The sequence below is a fragment of the Sorex araneus genome, chromosome 3 (genome assembly GCF_027595985.1).
Source record: "Sorex araneus isolate mSorAra2 chromosome 3, mSorAra2.pri, whole genome shotgun sequence".
NCBI classification, from domain to species: domain Eukaryota; kingdom Metazoa; phylum Chordata; class Mammalia; order Eulipotyphla; family Soricidae; genus Sorex; species Sorex araneus.
Genome location: NC_073304.1, coordinates 108,859,423 through 108,878,681, shown reverse-complemented (window position 1 = coordinate 108,878,681; position 19,259 = coordinate 108,859,423). Strand labels below are relative to the sequence as shown.

The window sequence follows — 19,259 nt, the reverse complement described above, 5'->3', positions numbered from 1 at the left end:
TGGACCACATGCTTATGTTCGTGTCAGTGCATATGGTTTGAATGTACACTAGTACCTGACCTCACCACCACCAGAATCCCTGAGACTCTCCACCAATGTTCTTTTGTTCCACCCAGTGTAGCTCAACACTCTTCCTATCATATCCCCTTTACTTGTCATTATCAGCTCTTTCATCCAGGGTCAGGGTTTTATTTCTTCTATTCTCTTGTCCTTTTCCTTTGTTTACCATAAATGAGTGCTCAATTGATATTTGACTTTTTCCTTCTGACATAGTTTGCTTCGCATTATATCTTCCTTTTCCACCCAAGGTGCAACAGACTGCTTAATTTTATCTTATCTTATTACTTACATAATATACCATTATGTATCACTTCTTTACTCATTATCTGTTATTCGATGTTTTAGTTGCTTACATATCCTGGCTACTGTATTCATTACAGCAATAGGTTTAGATGTGCATATATCTCTTTGAATTAATACTTTTGAGTTTGGGGGTTGTGTGTCAACAAGTGGTACCACTGGGTAATATAGGAACTCTACTCTTACTCTTTGGAGAATCTCCATGCTTTTTTCCATAGAGGCTGAACCAATTGACATTCCCATCAACAGTGAAAGAAGTTTTCCTTTTCACTACATTCCCACCAACACTACTCATTACCAATATTTTTGATATATGCCATCTTATTAGCCTGAGATGCTATCTCATTGTTTTGATTTTTATTTATCCATTAGAGATGGTGAACACTTTTCATCTGCCTACTAGCCTACTGTCCTCATTGGAGAAATGTCTGTTCATCTCTTCTCCCCATTTTGGGATGTGGTTATTAGTTTTGGATTTTTTATTGAAGTTTATGAATAATTTATACTTATTTTTTAAATTTAGCCTTCAACAGATGTATTGTATTTGAAATTTTTACCCGATTGGTAGGCATCCTTTTATTTTAGCTCGAGCTTCTTTTGTCATGTAAAACCTTTTTAATTTGAAAAAAAAAACTTTTTAATTTGATCTAGTTCCATTTTTTTTCTTTTTCTTTTTGCCAATGGAACAAAATCATTGAAAATACCCCTGACATCCATAAACGGAGAGTTATATCTATATTTCCCTTGATAAATTTTATACATTCTGATCTTATCTCAGGTTTTAAATCTATTCAATCTACTTTGTGTTAATTTTGCGTGTGGTATAATATAAAAATCTATTTTTTTTTCATTTAGGTATCCAGCTTTCTCAGCAGTATGTGTTGAGTCTTTACTTGCTTCACTTATGCACTGAGCTCCTTTGTCATAAATTAATTAAATTTCCATAAATCTGACCGTTTATCCCTGGGTCTCTTTTCTGTTCCATTGGTCTGAGAGTCCGTCGTTATTCTAGCACATTATAGCTTTATTGCATAATTTAAAGCCATAAATGCATTTTCTTTTTTTCTCACAGTGACTTCGGCTATTTGGGTAGTTTTACAATTTCATACAGATTTTAATACAATTTATTCCATTTATTCTAACTCAGATATGTTGATGGGAATTGCATTCAGTTTGTGTACTGCTTTGGTCATATTGACAATGTAGATTTTTTTAACATTTAATTTTCCGTTTCCTATTATTCACTAATTTCTTTCAAAATTACATTGTTTTCAATTACTAGGTTTTTGACATATTTTGATAAGTTAATTTCTATATTTGATTTTTGAGGGCACTATTTTAATGTGAAATTAAAATAGTTTTATTATTTTCTTTTCTTATTTTCTCTTCTAGTCTGTTATTTAATGTAGAAGTTGACCAATTTTCATCTATTGATTGTGTAGCCTGCACTGTGATATATTAGTAATTGTTTCTAAGAGTTTTTACTGGAGTCTTTAGGGTCTTTTTTTGTTTTTATATTTTTTTGTTTTATTAAAGAGCCATGGACTGGAGCAATAGCACAGTGGGTAGGGCATTTGCTTTGCACACGGCCGACCCGGGTTCAATTCCTCCGTCCCTCTCGGAGAGCCCGGCAAGCTACCAAGAGTATACCACCTGCACGACAGAGCCTGGCAAGCTACCTGTGGCATATTTAATATGCCAAAAACAGTAATAACAAGTCTCACAATGGAGACATTACTGGTGCCTGCTCAAGCAAATCAATGAACAACGGAATGACAGTGCTACAGTGCTATTAAAGAGCCATGATTGATAGTCCCATTGTAGGCATAAAATGTTATACCACCAATCTCATTGATCTTGTATCTTGATTGTAGACCAAAATCACATTTTCACATTTATAACTAATAATGATAGGGGCCAGAGCAATAGTATATTGGGTAAGGTGCTTACCTTACATGCAGCTGACCTGGGTTCAATCCCCAGCATTCCATCTGATTCCCTGAGCACCACCAAAAATACATGCATTCTGAAGTGTTCAGAGAGAACGTACCAGTGTGCAACTTACTTTGAGAGACATAAAAAAGGAGATGAAGTAATGGATGGATAAAGGAATGAACAGATTGGGCATTACAGTAGAATTGCTAAAAGTAGAATTAAGTGATTTCTGCATGAGCATTGCTGTATAATTCTTTTAACTGTTATGTATGTTTATCTATCTGAATGCATTTGGTGCAGGAGATGAGCAGGTGTCTTTGCACCATTTATTCATTAATCCCTTTAACCTTCTGTTTAAAAACTAAGATATACATTTTTTCAACTTTATATTTCATAGTCTAGAGTTTATTTGAGGCAAATGTATTCTAATGTGCCAATTTACTGAAAAAAATGTGTAGCAGCATTACTTTGAAAAATAAGTGGGCCAATAAAATTTATATTTAGATTTAAATGTAAAGTGTACAACTATAAAACTTATATAGGAAATACTCACGGGGTTTAATGAAGGGTTTTGAGATGTTATGTTAGAAGCACAATCCATAAAGAAAATATAGGTAATCTTGACTTCGTCAACATTTAAAAACTGTGCTTTGCCAAACTCTTTAAGATAATAAAAAACAAGCTATGGACTGGGAGAAATATATTTTCAAATCATATCATGAATCATGAATCACAAAATCCCGTTAATCATCAATTTCTTGAGCGGGCTCAGTAACCTCTCCATTCGTCCTTTCCCTGAGATCCTAGAAGTCTCTCTCATGATGTTGCACTGGAGGCTCTTTCAGGGTCAGGGGAATGGGATCCAGCTTGTTACAGGATTTAGCATATGAATACACCATGAGAAGCTTGCAAGGCTGTCCCATATGGGCAGGAAACTCTCAGAAGCCTGCCAGTTTCTCCCAGAGGGAGAAGTAAGCTACAAGATATCGTGCAGCCACAAAGTGGGAGCTTGCTTTTAAGTCTCTGGTTGTTGGCTGTTGATGGAATTACACACACCTGGGTTCCTCTGCCAGCACCTTCATGCGTGAGGCCTGTCCGAACATGTGGAGAAGGGCCTCGAGCATGGCTGTAGCTAGGTTCTGGTAATCTTTGGCTGCCAGGAGCTCTGCTCGGGGTGGGGAGGGAAGCTGGAGCCTATCCCCTCCGAGGAGCCCCGGGGAAAACAGCCAGGCGTGCAGGCAAGAGACTCTCTGAATCATATCTTCAACAAAATTGTATCTTCAACAAAAATTCATATTTTAAAAATTCTATGCCATGTGTTAAGAAACACCTTACTGAAGTCCAAAGTATGAAATCAAACATTCCAGCTCTAATAAGGGAGAAATGATTTGAACAGACACTTCACCAAGTAAGATATACGAATGAGAACCAGCACACAAAAAGCTGTTCAGCATCATGAGCCATCAAGAAAATTCAAACTGAGACCATGGCAAAATATGACAACACACTTAAAATGGCTTGAATCTAAGAAAAGGACAGGACCTTGGTCGGAGAGCTGCAATGCACTTCTCATTTATTGCTAGTAGAAATGCAAAACAGTATAGACACTCTGAAATAGTTATTGAAAAAGTGCCATCCCCTCTATGGCCCAGAAGTTCACCCCTGGATATTCACCCCTGAAAACTTACTTTCAACAGAAACCTGTACAAATATGTCACGGCATTTATTTTTCATTACAAAGAACTAGAAACAAATGTTCTTTAGTGGTTATAGAAAAACACAAGGTAGCACTTGCTCATCATGGATTGTTGCTAGGAAATTAAAAAGAATAAGCGTTTTTTCTTTCCCTAAGTGGGTGCTCCCATCTTTAGGGGCTGAACAGTAGTGGCCTCTGGTGCAACTAGAATGCATTTTTTATTGCTAAACTTTAAGAATATAGGTTTCCAGCAGACTGCTGTGTGATTATGCTTTTTTTTTCCAAAAATAAAGGAGCAATGGCCAAATAAGTTTGTATCCCAGATGAATCTCACAGAATTGTTCTGAGTGGAAATGACCAGCCTCAAAGGTCACTCACTGATTCCCTTCTTAGGACATTATTTTAGAATTCTATTTTCACAGATAACAGTGCTTAATAGATATGGGTGGGGCATATCATAAAAAGCTTAAAGTAGGTTTTGGTAGATGACGGAACTTTCTTTTATTCTTGATGGTGGGAGTGGTTCCATAATCTGCTCATGAACCAATCACAGGTCTAGACACCATAACAAATAAACCAGCCAATGTGAAGACATGACCAAAGTATGAAACCCAACTCAGGCCTGCGGTTTAGTCATAGTCCTGTGCTGCTGCCAATGCCCTGATTTTAATCATTTCGTCAGTGTGCTGTGCTTATATAAGAAGCTCTGTGGGAACTCTCATTCTATCTTTGTCATTGCTACAGGAACTCTGTTCTATTTTTGAAACTTTTATGTGACTCTAAAATTGTTTCAGGCATTAAAAAATATATATCTATATACTCTCAGAGTATATGTGTGTGAAAGGATATATTTACACACATTATTTTCACATGCCTTAAAATAATTTTACATATTTACATATCTATACATATATGGATTAATAGATCATCTTTAATGCATTTTCATAATTTTTCAGTAGTCTTAAAACTAAAATTAAACTTAAATACAAGATTTTCTTTCAATAACGCAGAATATTTTAGAATACTGAAAAGGAGGGAAATTAATTACTTTTTAGCTGGATGATATTTGGTTTTCTAAAACACTCTTCTTCAATCTTTTCCAACTTGGCCTCCTTTCCATCTTGTTTCCTTCCTGTGACATTTTCTCTTCTGCTGGTTGGTCCCCTAGTCTCATATTGTGGCCTCTCTATTGTCACTTTTTTCATTTGTGGTGTCTTGGAATAACCTGAAACAGCACAAGGAGGTAGGGCACATGGCTCTTGGTTAAGAAAGACTGACCTAGAACACGCCAACCAGTCGATTGATATATAACCAGAAGTTTACTATAATTGTACATTCTAAGGAAGCAAGATTTATTTAATGAAGTATCCTAGTTTATAGTAATACTAAAGAGGTTATTTCTATAGTTGCAGACCTATTGCACCAATCCCTCCACCAGTGCTTAAGATTCTTCCAGAGTTACCCCAAGGTTCTTTCCCTCCATCACTTCTGAGTCCTCTCAGTTCCTAGTTCTAGTGATCATGTTTCAGGATTTGTTTCAACTGGGGATAGTCTAATCTTTCTTTGTTTCTTTTTTATTAGTTTATTTTTATTGAATCACCAAGAATTACAGAGATATTTTTGATTAATTTTCAGAAATACAATGTTCCAATGCAGTCTCTTTACTAGTGTCCACTACCTTCCATAAATGTCCCCAGTTTCCTTCCCACCCACCCCCAGCCCCAGTCTGTCTCTGTGGCAGGTACATTTCCCCTCTGCGATTATCCTAGTAATCTCTCCCTAACGTATTCACTCTGACCTCTGCGTCAGCTTCTCCTGAAGATCAGTTCATCTGCTTTTTGTTTCTATTGCCTTTGGGCATTTGAAACTATATTTCTTTATATTCCATGTGGTATTTCATTGTGTATATGCACCATAGTTTCTTTATCCAGTCATGTCTTCTTAGATATTTTGGTTGCTTCCAGATTTTGGCCATTGTTTGTAGGGCTGCAATGAACATGGGAGAGTAGATGTCTTTTATGCATTGTGCTTTTTGACCCAAGAATGGAATTGCTAGGTTATATGGAAGCTCAATTCCTAGTTTTGAAAATGTCCATATTGACTTACAAAAAGTCTGAAGTAGTTGACATTTCCATCAGAGGTGAATTAGGGTTTCCTTTTTCTCCACATCCTCACTAACACAAGTTACTGCTGTTCTTTGTGATGTGTTCCAGTCTTGCTGGTGTGAGATGATATCTCATTGCTGTTTTTATTTGTTTTTCCTTAATGACTAACAATCTCAAATTCCATCCAACTTGCAGTGAACTGTTAAATTTCATCCTTTGTCATAGCTTAGCAGTATTCCTTATTGTTTATATACCACACTTTCTTTATTCAGTAATCTATTATTGGGCTTTTTGTTACCAGGTCTTGGTTACTATAAATGTTTCTGAAATTAATATCAGTGTATATTCATCTTTTTCCATGAATGTTCTAGTGTTCTTGGGGTAGATTTCCTGCGGTCATTATGGAAGTTCTGTCAAATATTTGAAGCAGGCTGTAAAAAAAATATTATTCTTAAAAATTATGAAATTCATTTGGGCCATTGGTGCTTCCAAATATGTGGAACTGTGTTCTGTTAGTCACTGGGCAAAAGGGATTTTTGGACTCATGAATACAAGATACATCCTGACCCAATGATTTGGACAATTGGCTCTCCTCCTTGTTATAGATGTGGAAGGTCTCATACTACCTAGGGACTGGTGGTCAGATCTTGAAACTTTTAGAGGACAGAGAAGATAATAAGTAAATCAGGTGGAAGACCAACATTCTACCTTCTTCAGAACAAGATTGAGATGCTTCCTAGTGATGGTGAAGAGGTTTCTTGTACTTTGTGTGTGGCACAAGACTGAGTATGTGGGTATAGCTAGCCATGGATCTCTTCCAGAAAAGGACACTGTGATACCTACTATATCTCTCCCACATAAACAAGAACAATTCCAAGCACTTGCATGGAGCTCATGCCCTATTTTGGTGGAGGTGCATAGCTGTGTGGTTAGATGAATAATAAGCACTGCAACTTGCCTTTTGTTACTTGAATGTTCTACCCCCTCCCAGACTTCTCCAGCTCCCAGTCCATGGTGCCTCACACTAGTCAGCCAGGTTGTACCCGTTTTTCTACTCGGAGCCCCTGAGGTCCTGCATCTTCTGGGTTAATATTCTCAGGAGCACCAAGGAGCTATTTTCTGCCAGATTACCCCAGGAATCCTGTGTGTGCCACCCAAAAGTAGGCACTCATGGCTTTGGTACAGTTCTTCTGACAGGGCCCATGCTTTACTCTGAGTCTGCTATAGGTTTGTTCAGCTCTGTGAGATCTCTTCTAAGCTGAACTCCTGTGTGCAGGTGTGCGATATCAGACTTACACAGTTACTTCTCGGTGGAAGCATGAAAAGAATCAACTTGATGAAATTCCAGATTGCACTATAAAATGAATTATTCATACATCATGATAAAAGTAAATTCAATATTTTTTCAATCTTCCAGCAATTCTTACAGTGTTTTCATTAAAGCCCAGTTGAAATAGGAAGAAAATATGCAGACACTATTTAATCCCAAAAGCAAAAATTCAATTTAAAGTACAATTTTTCCTCGTAAAATGGCACATATATAGAGATTTTTTTGACTTTTTTGTTTTTGAAATAATTTCAAATATGCATAAAATTTGGTCAAAGAAGTACAAATTCCATGTACTTGCCACTCACTTTCTTTAATTTATGGTCCTTTCTTATTTTTTTCTCAGTTATTTGAATATTTCTCATTATAGCAAAGTAAAAAATAACCAAACATATAACAAGAGAGAGTACAGCAGGTAAGATAAGGTGCTTGCCTTGCACACAGTCAACCCAGGCTCAATTTTCCACACTGTGTATGGTTTCCTGAGTCCTTCCAGGGGTAATTTCCTGAGCACAGAACCAGGAATAAGCTCTGAGCATCTCTGAATGTGGTCCAAAAGTCAAAAAATGAGAACAACAAAACAGATCCAGGATTCTTTTCTCACATTGCTCACATTGCTTTTTCTTGCAACAACCTTCAGTCTTCCATACTTGGGAAGACTTTACTTTCTTTGTACTTCATGACCTTGACATTTTGCAGAGTACAGGTCAGTTCTTTTATAGAAAAACCCTCAACAGGTGTCCGTCTTATGCTTCTTGTTGGGTGGGCTCAAGTGACTACAGTTTTGGAAGAATTTCTAGGGAGGTTGGGCCCTCCTAATGGGTCATCTTTATAATCCCCCTTCTTAAGTGGTATCACACTTATTGCACAGATAACTCACAGTTTACGTAATCACTTCCCTGTCAATGATTTTTTAATCATTTCTGATATTTCCCATTACATGTGCAAATGTGACTACATAAATATACACATAGATATATAAAATTCGGAGGTGAAGGTTCAGAATGTTTCTCAAGGCAAGATTCAAGATTGGTGGAAGAGATGTGCATAGATAAACTGGGTCATCAAGCACTTGGGGACATGTTAGTTGTGACCCACCTTCTCTTCTGGGTTGTCATAAAAGGCTGTACGTGTCCCTGTTTATGTCCTGTCACATAATTGATGTGAGACGGCCCAGGTGTTCTCAAGTGCTCTGAGTGCTCTGGCTGTGGACTTCACACCTTCTTTTTGCTGTGTGCCACTTGTATGTGCACAGTACTCCACTGTACCCGTGCATGTGCTCATGTGCTCCTCTCGGTCCCTGGATTGAGATGGAAACTTGTGATGAGGCTTTCCATTTCTTTGCAAAATCCAAAGTCTAGTGTACAACTCAGTTTTATCCATACATTAAAAACAATAGCAAATGAGAATGAACAAATGACATAAAAATGACACACACTAATTGTTCACTCTGGCCAATCATTTTAGAAAGCTTTGCACAACTCTGTCTTTGAGAACATATTACGTATATTTGTTCTTACTGGGTCTATTTGTTTGACAGTGAATGGGGTTTATCCTTCTGGATGTACACATTCCTTGTGAGTGTTCCATCTGTTTCACAAGTATGGGCTTTGTTTGCTCTATTGCCCTGATTGAAATTTCTACCATCTTCCCACAAGTGCTTTGTAGCAGGTACTTTCAGCCTTACAGGAGAAGCCCTGGGCTCCGGCTTCTCCTCACTTGAGGACTTTCTCTGGGGACCTGAAGTCTATCCTATAAAATGTAGGAGACCCTATTCCCTCAAGAGAAGTCCTCACCCTCTAATGTCCATGAGGTGGTTTAACCCCGAGGACCCAACTCTGGGAAGGCTGTGCTCTGACACCTGTGAGGGCCCACCAGGACCTGGTCTCCAGGGGCCACAGAAGGACAATACATGGTAACATTAATGTCATTGAGAGTGACCAGCTAAAATTTTCTTCTCTGCCAGCATTTCCTATTTAATTTCACCAGGAAATTATTATAACCCAATCCTTCCCTTAAGATCTGCTTCTTAGGGGAACAAAACAGAGGTTCCAAGAAAACCTTTTGCTCAGAGTGCTCAGAGCCTCCACACAGGAAGACACTGAGCAAGGAGCCGGTTCTCCTAACCCAACTACTATACTGCCATCCCCAGAGCCTGTTCATAAGCAAACATTCCAGTTGGTGCAAGAGATAAGCTAACAACGCCCAAGTATGTTGAGTCATACGCTGCACCTACCCAGACAAAGACAAACCAGGAGCTCTACTCAGATGAGAATCTTAATGATTCTTGCCTGTTTGGCCTCTGCTTACAGAACATTTCAGGCTCCTTAGATCACAACTGTCCTTGGCTAAAGACATTTCTCAGACAAGAGGTAAACTTGCACTTTGACTAGAATAAGCAACCACCAGCAGTTCAAGTTTTGCTCTTGACAGCAGCTTTGTGTGAACAAATGCCTGCCTTCTGGAAAGCTGCAGGACCAACACTGCGTCTGCTGCCCCAGCCTAGTCCCTTCCCCAGCTGCTGTCTTAAGTGCATTGCACTTCTGAGGAGTTTCTTTCCAGAATCTGATGTCTGCCCCAGAAGAGTGATCCTTTCATCAGAGAACTAGAATCTCAGACCAACCAAATCCATGGATCAAGACTATAGACATAGTCTTCATGAAACCTGGTAGGAAATAAAATAGAAACTGAAGGCTGCACCACAGTAAATTGTAGAAAAAGTAGCAAATCAACCACTGTGCCTAAATGTAACCACAAACTACATATTTTTAGGTTCTAAGCTCCCATTTTTGCACACTGGACACTGGTTTAACAGATAAAACTATTTGCAACTAATAGACTTAAGTATTTATGATATTCTGGTTCTGACCATAGGATCAGAAGTGCAAGACTACGATAGGTGGCTAATGCATAGATGTGTGTTCCTTTATATATGGACATATCTCAAATTATAATCAAAAGATCTGGATTTTTTTATTCTGGAAAATGCAACATGTGTCATATTTTATTTCTTTCTGAGTTGAGTTTTATTTCCCTCATAATCAAATAGAGCTCATATTTTATGCTTTTGAGGAGTTCAGTACTTCTACACAAACTTCCTTTTATAAAAAATATGAAATCATTTAGGAAATATTGAATCAAATACCCCAGGAGACAATAAAAGAAAATAAAATGTTTTCTGCTGAGTGGTGAATTAGCTCCAAAGGTTGTGTACATAGAGACCCACAGTGTGCACTATGGTTTGTCATGTACCCCAGTACTCCGTGAAAAACAACAAATGATTCTGCTCCCTGCACTGTTATGCTTTCAGTGTTGCGCAAAACAACTGGTTAGGTCAGACCCACCATTAATGGTCAGGAGGTTTTGAAAGGGAGGAGGAAGAGAAAGTGTGCAAGAGATTGGAGAGTAACTTGCTCAAGAGATAACCCGGGCTTCTCCAAGGGTGGAGAGAGCTCCTACACATGTCCCAGCATTAGACATGAAAGCATGAAAGTACACAGCTCAAGAGGGGAGATGTGGGTGACATGTATTCAATTACATGGGCCCAAGCAGCACATGAGCTCAGGCAACATATGCATGCCTTTTTTTTTTCAGCATAGGTCCATTTCTTCTCACATCTGCCATTGGGTTGGGCCCCTTTGGGCCTTGGAAGGGATTTCCTGTGGACGTCTGGCTGCAGAAGAGCTAGTCCCTTCATCAGTTGATTCATTTCAGCATGAGGCTTTTCCTTACATCTTGAGGCCCATTGATCCTATTCTTTACCCCAATGTTATCACATAAAAGCCATAGATGTCTTCTGAGGTCCACTCTGAAGTACTGGGGGCTTCAGTGAGTACTCTTCAAATGGCTGAGGGCACTTGTGAATTCTCCATTGTACACAAATGTATTGCCTGCCTGCTGTGTCCCTGGTACCATCTGGGGCTAGTGGAATGCGGCTCAAACATGAATGCAAAGATTTCTGCCCTTCTGGTAATTAGCAAAAAAGAATCAGGCAGTTAATAAGCCAGTCTCACCTTGGGTACAAGGGACACACACTGATAGGCTAAAAGGATAAGGATTTACATAGCAATGACAGTCTTGTATATCTGGGGAAGGTCCTAATGAGATATAACATTTGAGCAAAACCCCAAGTGAATTGAGAGGCTGAGTCACATGTGTGTCTGGCAACAGCAAGTGCAAAGGTCCTGGAGTAGGAGCATGCTAAGTGGGGAAGAATGCCTCACTGTCAGAGGCAAAAAGTGAATTAGTGTTAATGGGGGATTAGATAGTATAAGAAAACTTTGCCCAGTAAAATTTTCTGAGAGGAGAGAAATGCTTAACATCCATGCTATTCATGTGGTAAGTAGAGACTAACCATCTCTATTCCCGAGATTTTGGCGTGTACTAAAGGAATGATTATAAGTTGTATTTAATTTTAAGTAATAAGTGGAAACTACTATGTCCATGGCTGCCATCTCCACACACATGTCCATGTCCACACACACATGACAAGTCCACTCATTCTGACTCTGAGTCAGAGTAGGCCAAGGGAGTCATGGCTGGGTCTGACCTTTTTGAGCTCCCTAGGGTGTTGGGATGGTTCTGATCCTGTCCAAACAGCTGCTCACTAGGAAGGAAGACCACATTACCTGAGTTCTCTATGCCAAGTCAGAAAGGCTGTATCCCACAGGGTTCCTGCGTGAGGAATGATAGACGCTCACACCTGTTAACATATATGCACCTTTATCATTCTCATTGCCACCTAAGTGTTGCTTATTGTAGAAAATACTAAGATCCAGACATGCAAAAAGGAAAAATGTCACAAACATGGCCACCGTCAGAAGCATCTAAGATCTGATATTCTTGAAGAAATTACACACACACATTCACACACTCATATATACTCAAAAACACACACTCATTTATATTCTCTTTTTCTACCATATATATATATGGTAGAAAAAGAGAATATAAAACATATATCACTGTATAATTGGTAGCCTAGTCTCCCTCAGGGAAAACCTGGCAAGCTACCGAGAGTTTCCTGCCCCCATGGGAAAACCTCACAAACTCCCCATGGCATATTCATATGCCAAAACCAGTAATAATGATGGGTCTCATTCCCCTGACCGTGAAAGAGCATCCAATGTGGCACCATTGGAAGGAACAAGTAGAGAGAGGCTTCTAAAATCTCAGAGCTAGGATGAATGGAGATGTTACTGAGACTACTTGAGAAATTCGACAATCAACGGGATGATGATGATGATTATCATCATCATTGTCATCACTGTATAAATGTCATCCTGTTGCTCATTGATTTGCTCGAGCAGGTACCAGTAACGTCTCCATAGTGAGACTTGTTGTTACTGTTTTTGGCATATAGAATACGCCACACGGGTAGCTTGCCAGGCTCTGCTGTGCGGCTGAGATACTCTCGGTAGCTTGACGGGCTTTCCGAGACCGGCAGAGGAATCAAACCCGGGTCAGCCACGTGCAAGGCAAATGCCCTACTCGCTGCACTATCATTCTAGCCCTATGTACATATATATACATATATATACATACTTTATTTTTATATTGAATCACAGATCACAGTGAGATACACAGTTTCAAAGTTGTTCATGATTGAGTTTCAGTCTTATAATGTTCCAGCACCCATCCATCCCTTAAGCAGTGTAAATTTCTCACCACCAATGTCATCAGTTTCCCTACCACCTACCCCTCTGCCTGCCTCTATGTCAGGCACCTTTCCTCTCTCCCTCTCTCACTCTACTATAATTTTTCTATTTTGGTTGTGATAAAGATCTTTCTAAGTCAGTAAATAAGCACCATCATCCACATAACTATATAAAATTCTATGTAGAATTCTTTTGTAATTTTGCAGTTTTCAATATTCTGTCAGAAAATTTTTAAAAAAGCAAACACAGATGAAACTGGGCATGTTCAGAGTGGTGTGCTAAGTGAAATGAGTCAGAAGAAGAGGGACAGATACAGAATGACTCATTCATTTGTGGAATATAAAAATATATAGTAGAAGACTAATATTCATGGTAAGGGAAACAGGGGCTAGGAGGACTGGTCTGTGACTGGAATCTAACACAAGTGTGTGGGGGGAGGAGTGTAGGTAAGATAGAGAAGGGGCCAGTATGACAATAATAGCTGGATGATCGTGCTGGACAAGAATGGAGTGATGAATGTAGGTGAAGGGATAAACACGACAATCTCTCATCATCTGTATTGCAAACCACAATGCCCAAAAGGAATCAGAGAGAGACAGAGAGGGGAGAGAGAAGGGGGAGAGAGGAATTGCCTCCCATAGGAGCAGGCAGGTTGGGGGCTGGGGTGGGGGGGTGGGGTGATGGGAGGGGAAAAGGGAACTCGGAGACACTGATATATGCTGGGAAATGTCCTCTGGTGGAGGGTGGGTGTTGGGACACTGACTGAAGCCTAATCATGTACAGCTTTGCAAGTGATTCAATAAAATAATTTTTAAATCCTAAGTAAACAGTGCTGCAAGCAGCACTCTTGGGAGAACACCTCCCTGCCTAGCCCCCGCCCTGAGCAAGAGCCCCTGTAGCAGCCCCTGCATCCCTGTGACCTGGAGCAGGCCACTGCAGTGTTCTCCTGCCCTCCGGCCCGCCACTCCCTTGTTCCTCAAGCAGTAGTAAGCCAGCAGAGATGAGTGGGGCATAACGAAGCAGCGTGAGGCCACAGGAGGCAGGAGGCAGCTGTGTGTGGCCGTGACCAAGATTGAGGAACAAGGCTGAGCCCAGTGTCAGCCCTGGAGGTCTCTTCTTGATCACAGAGCTGAGTGAACATGAAACACAGAATGTGAAAAATAACGGAATATTGGGATCATTTTCTCGAACCGGTCCAAGGAAGGAAACCACAAAGAGAAGTCCTCTGGGGATCTGCCGCCTCTTGAGCGGAGAGCAGAGGTGAGGACACAGGGCAAAACACCTGGGGTTAAACTCTGGAGCCTGCAGGATGCCTCCAAGGTCAAGCAGCTTCTAGCTTTTGACCTTCCAAGTATTTTGCTTCCCCAAAAGTTTGGCTTCAGAGGAAGGATCTCCATCTCGTCAAGAATGTTAAACTCTTCTGGAATTCACTCTGTGCCTTGCAGATGTCCTCATGTAATGACCCATGAAGATAATTTTTAAAAACAGCTGCTCTGCGTGATGAATGTCTTGGTGCAGGGCTGTGTGTGTTTTCTCTTCTCCTTTGGCTGTCTGGGTAGCTCCCCTGCCTCCCCCCAGCCGCCCCGTCCAGCTCAGCTCCACTCCTGCTCTCACATGCTTGGTGCTCACATGCTCTCCCCATAGTGCACCCATGGAGGGAGGAGAGAACATAAAAGGAGTTGAACTATTTTTGCCTGCCCTATAATTTGCCTGAATTTTTGAAATCTATTTTAATCAAAATCGACTAATTATTTTAGAGCCATGTAGCCACAACTTGACAATTTAGAGAATGTGATTTTCTTATGCTTCTAAATAAAAATCTGTGAAGATTTGGGGGAGTGCCCTGAAATATAAATTTTCTTGGCTCATAAAGCTTATAGTATAGATCAAAGCAAATTCCAAAGCCGGTTGCCTGTGCTGCAAGCTTGGACCATTCCTTCACATGCAATGGTTGTGAGACTTGGTCACTGGAGCACATCCTTGTTCTCTGTGAAATGGAAATAGCAGTAAAAATAGTAACAGCACCTAGTTTTAGAATCATGATGATCCAGTCAACTCAGGTATATAATACACCATGAGAAAGCAAAAATCCACAAAAGAAAAGGAAGAAAGAGAAGCAAAGCACATGTGCTAGATGCAGTTGTAGCTCATGAGACTGTTCCCCCATGACGATCGGACTGTCAGCCTGAAGTTCCTGAACACAGATCTGAGGGAAGGAATAGAAGCAGGAAGTGCTTCTTCTGAGATCCACGCCTCTCTCAGGGGACACTGGACACGGTTCACTCTGGGGTTGTCACTGAGACCGTTGCTCCCCCTCATGTTTTTAATTATTTGTACTAGGCACTGTGCCACAGAGCAGGAAGAATAGAAATTTGGGGAGGAAGAGATGTTCTTCAGTCCAGATTCAGAGACCCCACCCCAGGGACTGTACACTTTGACTGCGTGGCAGGAAAGAAGTGGAAGCTGACCATCTCTGAGAGAAATCCTTCCAAGTTCCTGTCCTTCAAGTAGTGTGTATATATGTATGTGAGTGAGTGAGTGTGCGTGTATGTGACTGAGTATATGTGTGAGTGCATGTAGGTGTGTCATTGTGAGTGTGTGTGTGCATGTATGAGTGTGGTTGAAGGGGTGTCCCCTGCTTTCTGGTCCTTTGGAGAAACTCCCTTTCTCTGACATGTGAGCCCAATCATTTTTTTGCCTGTTTTCTTTCAGCTAGAAAAAAGCAGTTTCTCAGGAATTTTCCATCACTCCATCCAGCACTGCAGCTGTCTGCCTGTGGATGCGTGGCTCTGACTGGCAGTCTCATGGGCATTTTATTAACTAAAATAGGAATGGACACTGTGGTCACCTCTGGACTCCTGTGTCTCTGTATTCTGGAACACTGGGAGAGGCCCACTGGGGGCTACTGAGCATGGTCCTGTCTCAGTGGCATCCGAGGGTAACAGGCATGATACTGGCACAGATGCCCACTGAGCATTTACTTCCTCTGTTCACTGTCTATGTCTGAAGTCACCTGAGGGAGTGGCGAGCAGGTACTGCTGCATGACCTGAGTTTCTGCAGGTGGCATCAGACCCACACAGTCAATAGCCTCGAACAACAGGCAAAGGATGGCCAAGCAAATGCCCCATTTCTTTTCAGGAAACAAATGCTGGAGTGAAATATGACTTCATCTCTCCATAAAATAAGCACCCTGCTTTTGGGGTGAGTCATCCTGAGTGTCCCTGTTTCACTGGAGAGGGAGCATCAGCAGTCTGAGGTCCAGCTAGCGGGCATGGCCATCTGTGCACAGGCTCCATAAGCAGGGACAGCCAGGTGGCCTCTGGCAGCAGCTCGAGCACCGTGTAGCCTGTGCATAGCGTTTGCCCAGCACTCCCATCTCTTGGAGAGAGTGAGTTGGCACCAGCAGAGCCAGCTTTTCATCAGTCCCAGAACCATATCCAAACTACAGGGAGGTTTTGTGAAGACCTGTGCTGAGCCAATGTCCCCCCACCCAGTCAAAGGCACTTTCTTACCAAATCAGCTCCTGGGATGTAGCCCGTGTCCAGGCCTGAAGCCAGGCCACCAGCATCCCTTTCCCATGCCGGCATATAAGAGAGCTGAGCTGGAGGGATGCTGTTGCCACTCCCTGCACTTGATCCTGCCTTGTCCTGTAAACAGCTGGAACCCTTATCCTCTATTGTGGATTCCAGAGCTGGTTCACATGCCTCAAAAAACTCCTGATTCTTTCTCTGTGGACTCAGCCTGTACCCCACTGTTGAACACTTCATTCCCACTGCCTGTGAAATGACGCACCTGTGTAGGATGAAATGGCCAAGAACCCTGATGCTTTGCCCTCCCCCGGGGTCACAGACACCAGCAACAGCAGCAACCTTCCCAGATGTTTGCTTTGCCACCCATGCACCCTTTGTGTCTGGAGCCTTAAATACTTCTGTTCACTCTCTCTCATCCCCTCTTCCACAGAGTGACTACTCCAGTGACACAGAGAGTGAGGACAACTTCCTAATGATGCCCCCAAGGGATCACCTGGGCCTCAGTGTATTCTCCATGCTCTGCTGCTTCTGGCCGCTGGGTATTGCAGCCTTCTACCTATCCCATGAGGTAAGATCTCTCTGGGGGGACACCCAGGCTGGGAAGAAAGAGGCAGGGAATGTGGCTCAGCAGGAAAGCATATACCTTGTCTGCGTGAGACCTGGGTTGATCCCTGATTACCCTCTCTGTCCCCCTCCCCTGCCCCAAAATAAACCTCTGGAAAGAGACCAGCTAGATAGAAGCCTGTGTCTTCACAGAAGAAGGTGAGTGACTCGGAAAGCCAGTCTTCCAGTACACTTGAAGCTTGCCAGCAGTATTTCCCAGCACTACCCAGTGCCAGTGAGAATGCTGAGTTTTCTGTGAGAAGAGAAGCCAGGCATGCAGGAATGCATGTGGTGACTGGGGTGGAGGTTGAGGCTCAGACAAATAAACAAGATTCTAACAGATTCTGTGTTTTCATTCCAAACAAAAGGTCAGTTAGAGCAGCTTTTGGCAACCTTTTAATACCTGCAGACTAGTACCTGCCATGATCCCCAACACACAGACCTACAGTTAGAACCAAGGCCATCGACCCTGGGTACTCAATCTTTCTCCACCTGTGCCTGGCACTGATCTGGTGGTTGAAGAGCACTGAGTTCGAGCAGTGCTTCTTGATGGGGCAGCAGGACCATCTCTTTTCAGTGCAAAGCATCTGTTAGTCATGCTTTCATGGGACCCACAACCTATTTTATTTTAATTTTTTTGGTAAAATGGTTTTATTTAGAGAAATGCAAGAAGGGTCAGAAAAAGAGAGCGAGAAAGTACACATCATAGACTGTGATTCAGGCAGCAGAGAATGTGCTAGAACCCAGATTTTCAAAAGTGTTTTTCTGACAAAACAGTGTTTCTTGAGAAACAGTCCACATTTTCCTCTTTTTTCTTTCTTTGTAATCAAAGAATGACATTTACACTTGCCTATTAAATTGTGTGGTTTTGGTGTCACCAGGTCCAACCATTCCCCAACTATACCTGAATATGGTGCCCATTACGTGGAGGTCTTGGTCTTTGGTACTGAGGTTGCCCCTTGCTACTATAGAGGAGCTTGTTTTCATTCTCCTGGCAGAGATGAACAGCAGCCCCTCACCCACATCTGTGCCGACTTGTGTTCTTTGATGGAAGACTGTCCTTGCATGCTCTTTCTTCCCACCCAAACCTTTTCCTAGTGCCAGGAATGGTCAAGAAAGGGATCAGAGGGCAGGTGCTTCTTAGGGTGGGGGGACCCAGAGGTTCCTCTCTGGGAGGGCTGAGGGTTGTGTGCCACTGACATTGGACTGAGCAATTGCTTCTTATCTAGCTTTGGCCTAGAGGCTTCTTCTCTTCTGTAAATTTGTGCTTCAGACAAACATCAGGGAACTAAAGGCTCCTTGGTCAGAGAGGGGACTTTCCAGCCAAGTGCCTGGATCCCAAGGAGAAACTGAGCTTAAGGCACATAGAAATATCTGTAGAAAAGATGGACACAGACCCATTCGGCTTGTAGAATGGGTCTGAGGAGGCCTCCAGCAGCTGAGAAAAGGCCTTCCCTTCTGAACTGCACCCAAACCCTGGCGAGCACACTACAACAGGCAATGCACTTCCACTGTTAGGACATGATGATCAGGAGGACGAAGGATGGAAATGCAGTGTCTCACGGATCCTGAACAAGGCCTGCTTTCCTGCTGGCCCGGCTGTGTGACAGCAACCCTCTGCTGCTGGTCTTAGTTCTGCCCATCTCTGGGGCAAGGGGAAAGGACCATCCCAACCTCCTCAGACCAAACGTTACCCACGACAGCAGAAGGACTACTGTGGACATCAGGGATAGATTTTGATTGACAGCTATGGCATTGTTATTTTTACTTTGGATATCATGGGAATAGATATCCTCTTCAAATAGACAAGAGTAGGCATTGATGTCATCTTGCTAGTAGGGTGCTAGGGTCATGCTAGTCAAAGAGCTCTGGGTAAATGGGAGGGGGCAGCACAGGATGTGGTGAAGTTCCCTTTGTCTCAACTACTCCACACAACCTGGCGTGAAGCTTCTGTCTCTGGAACAGGGCAAGCTGTGCACAGCATCTGTCAGGATGACAGTAATTATAATAACAATCAAGGTCATGTTTTCAGAGACTGGCATTTT

General features: G+C 41.8%; 1 protein-coding gene across 4 annotated transcripts in view; it reads left to right on the top strand.

Moving 5' to 3' along the window:
* Positions 1–19,259, top strand: part of SYNDIG1 (synapse differentiation inducing 1) — a 203,333-nt gene that overhangs the window by 123,139 nt on the left and 60,935 nt on the right. For all 4 annotated transcript variants that reach the window (XM_055131845.1, XM_055131844.1, XM_055131843.1 and 1 more), the window contains one exon: positions 17,042–17,179. In XM_055131845.1, coding sequence (XP_054987820.1) covers positions 17,042–17,179 — 138 coding nt within the window. The remainder of the gene's footprint in view (positions 1–17,041; positions 17,180–19,259) is intronic.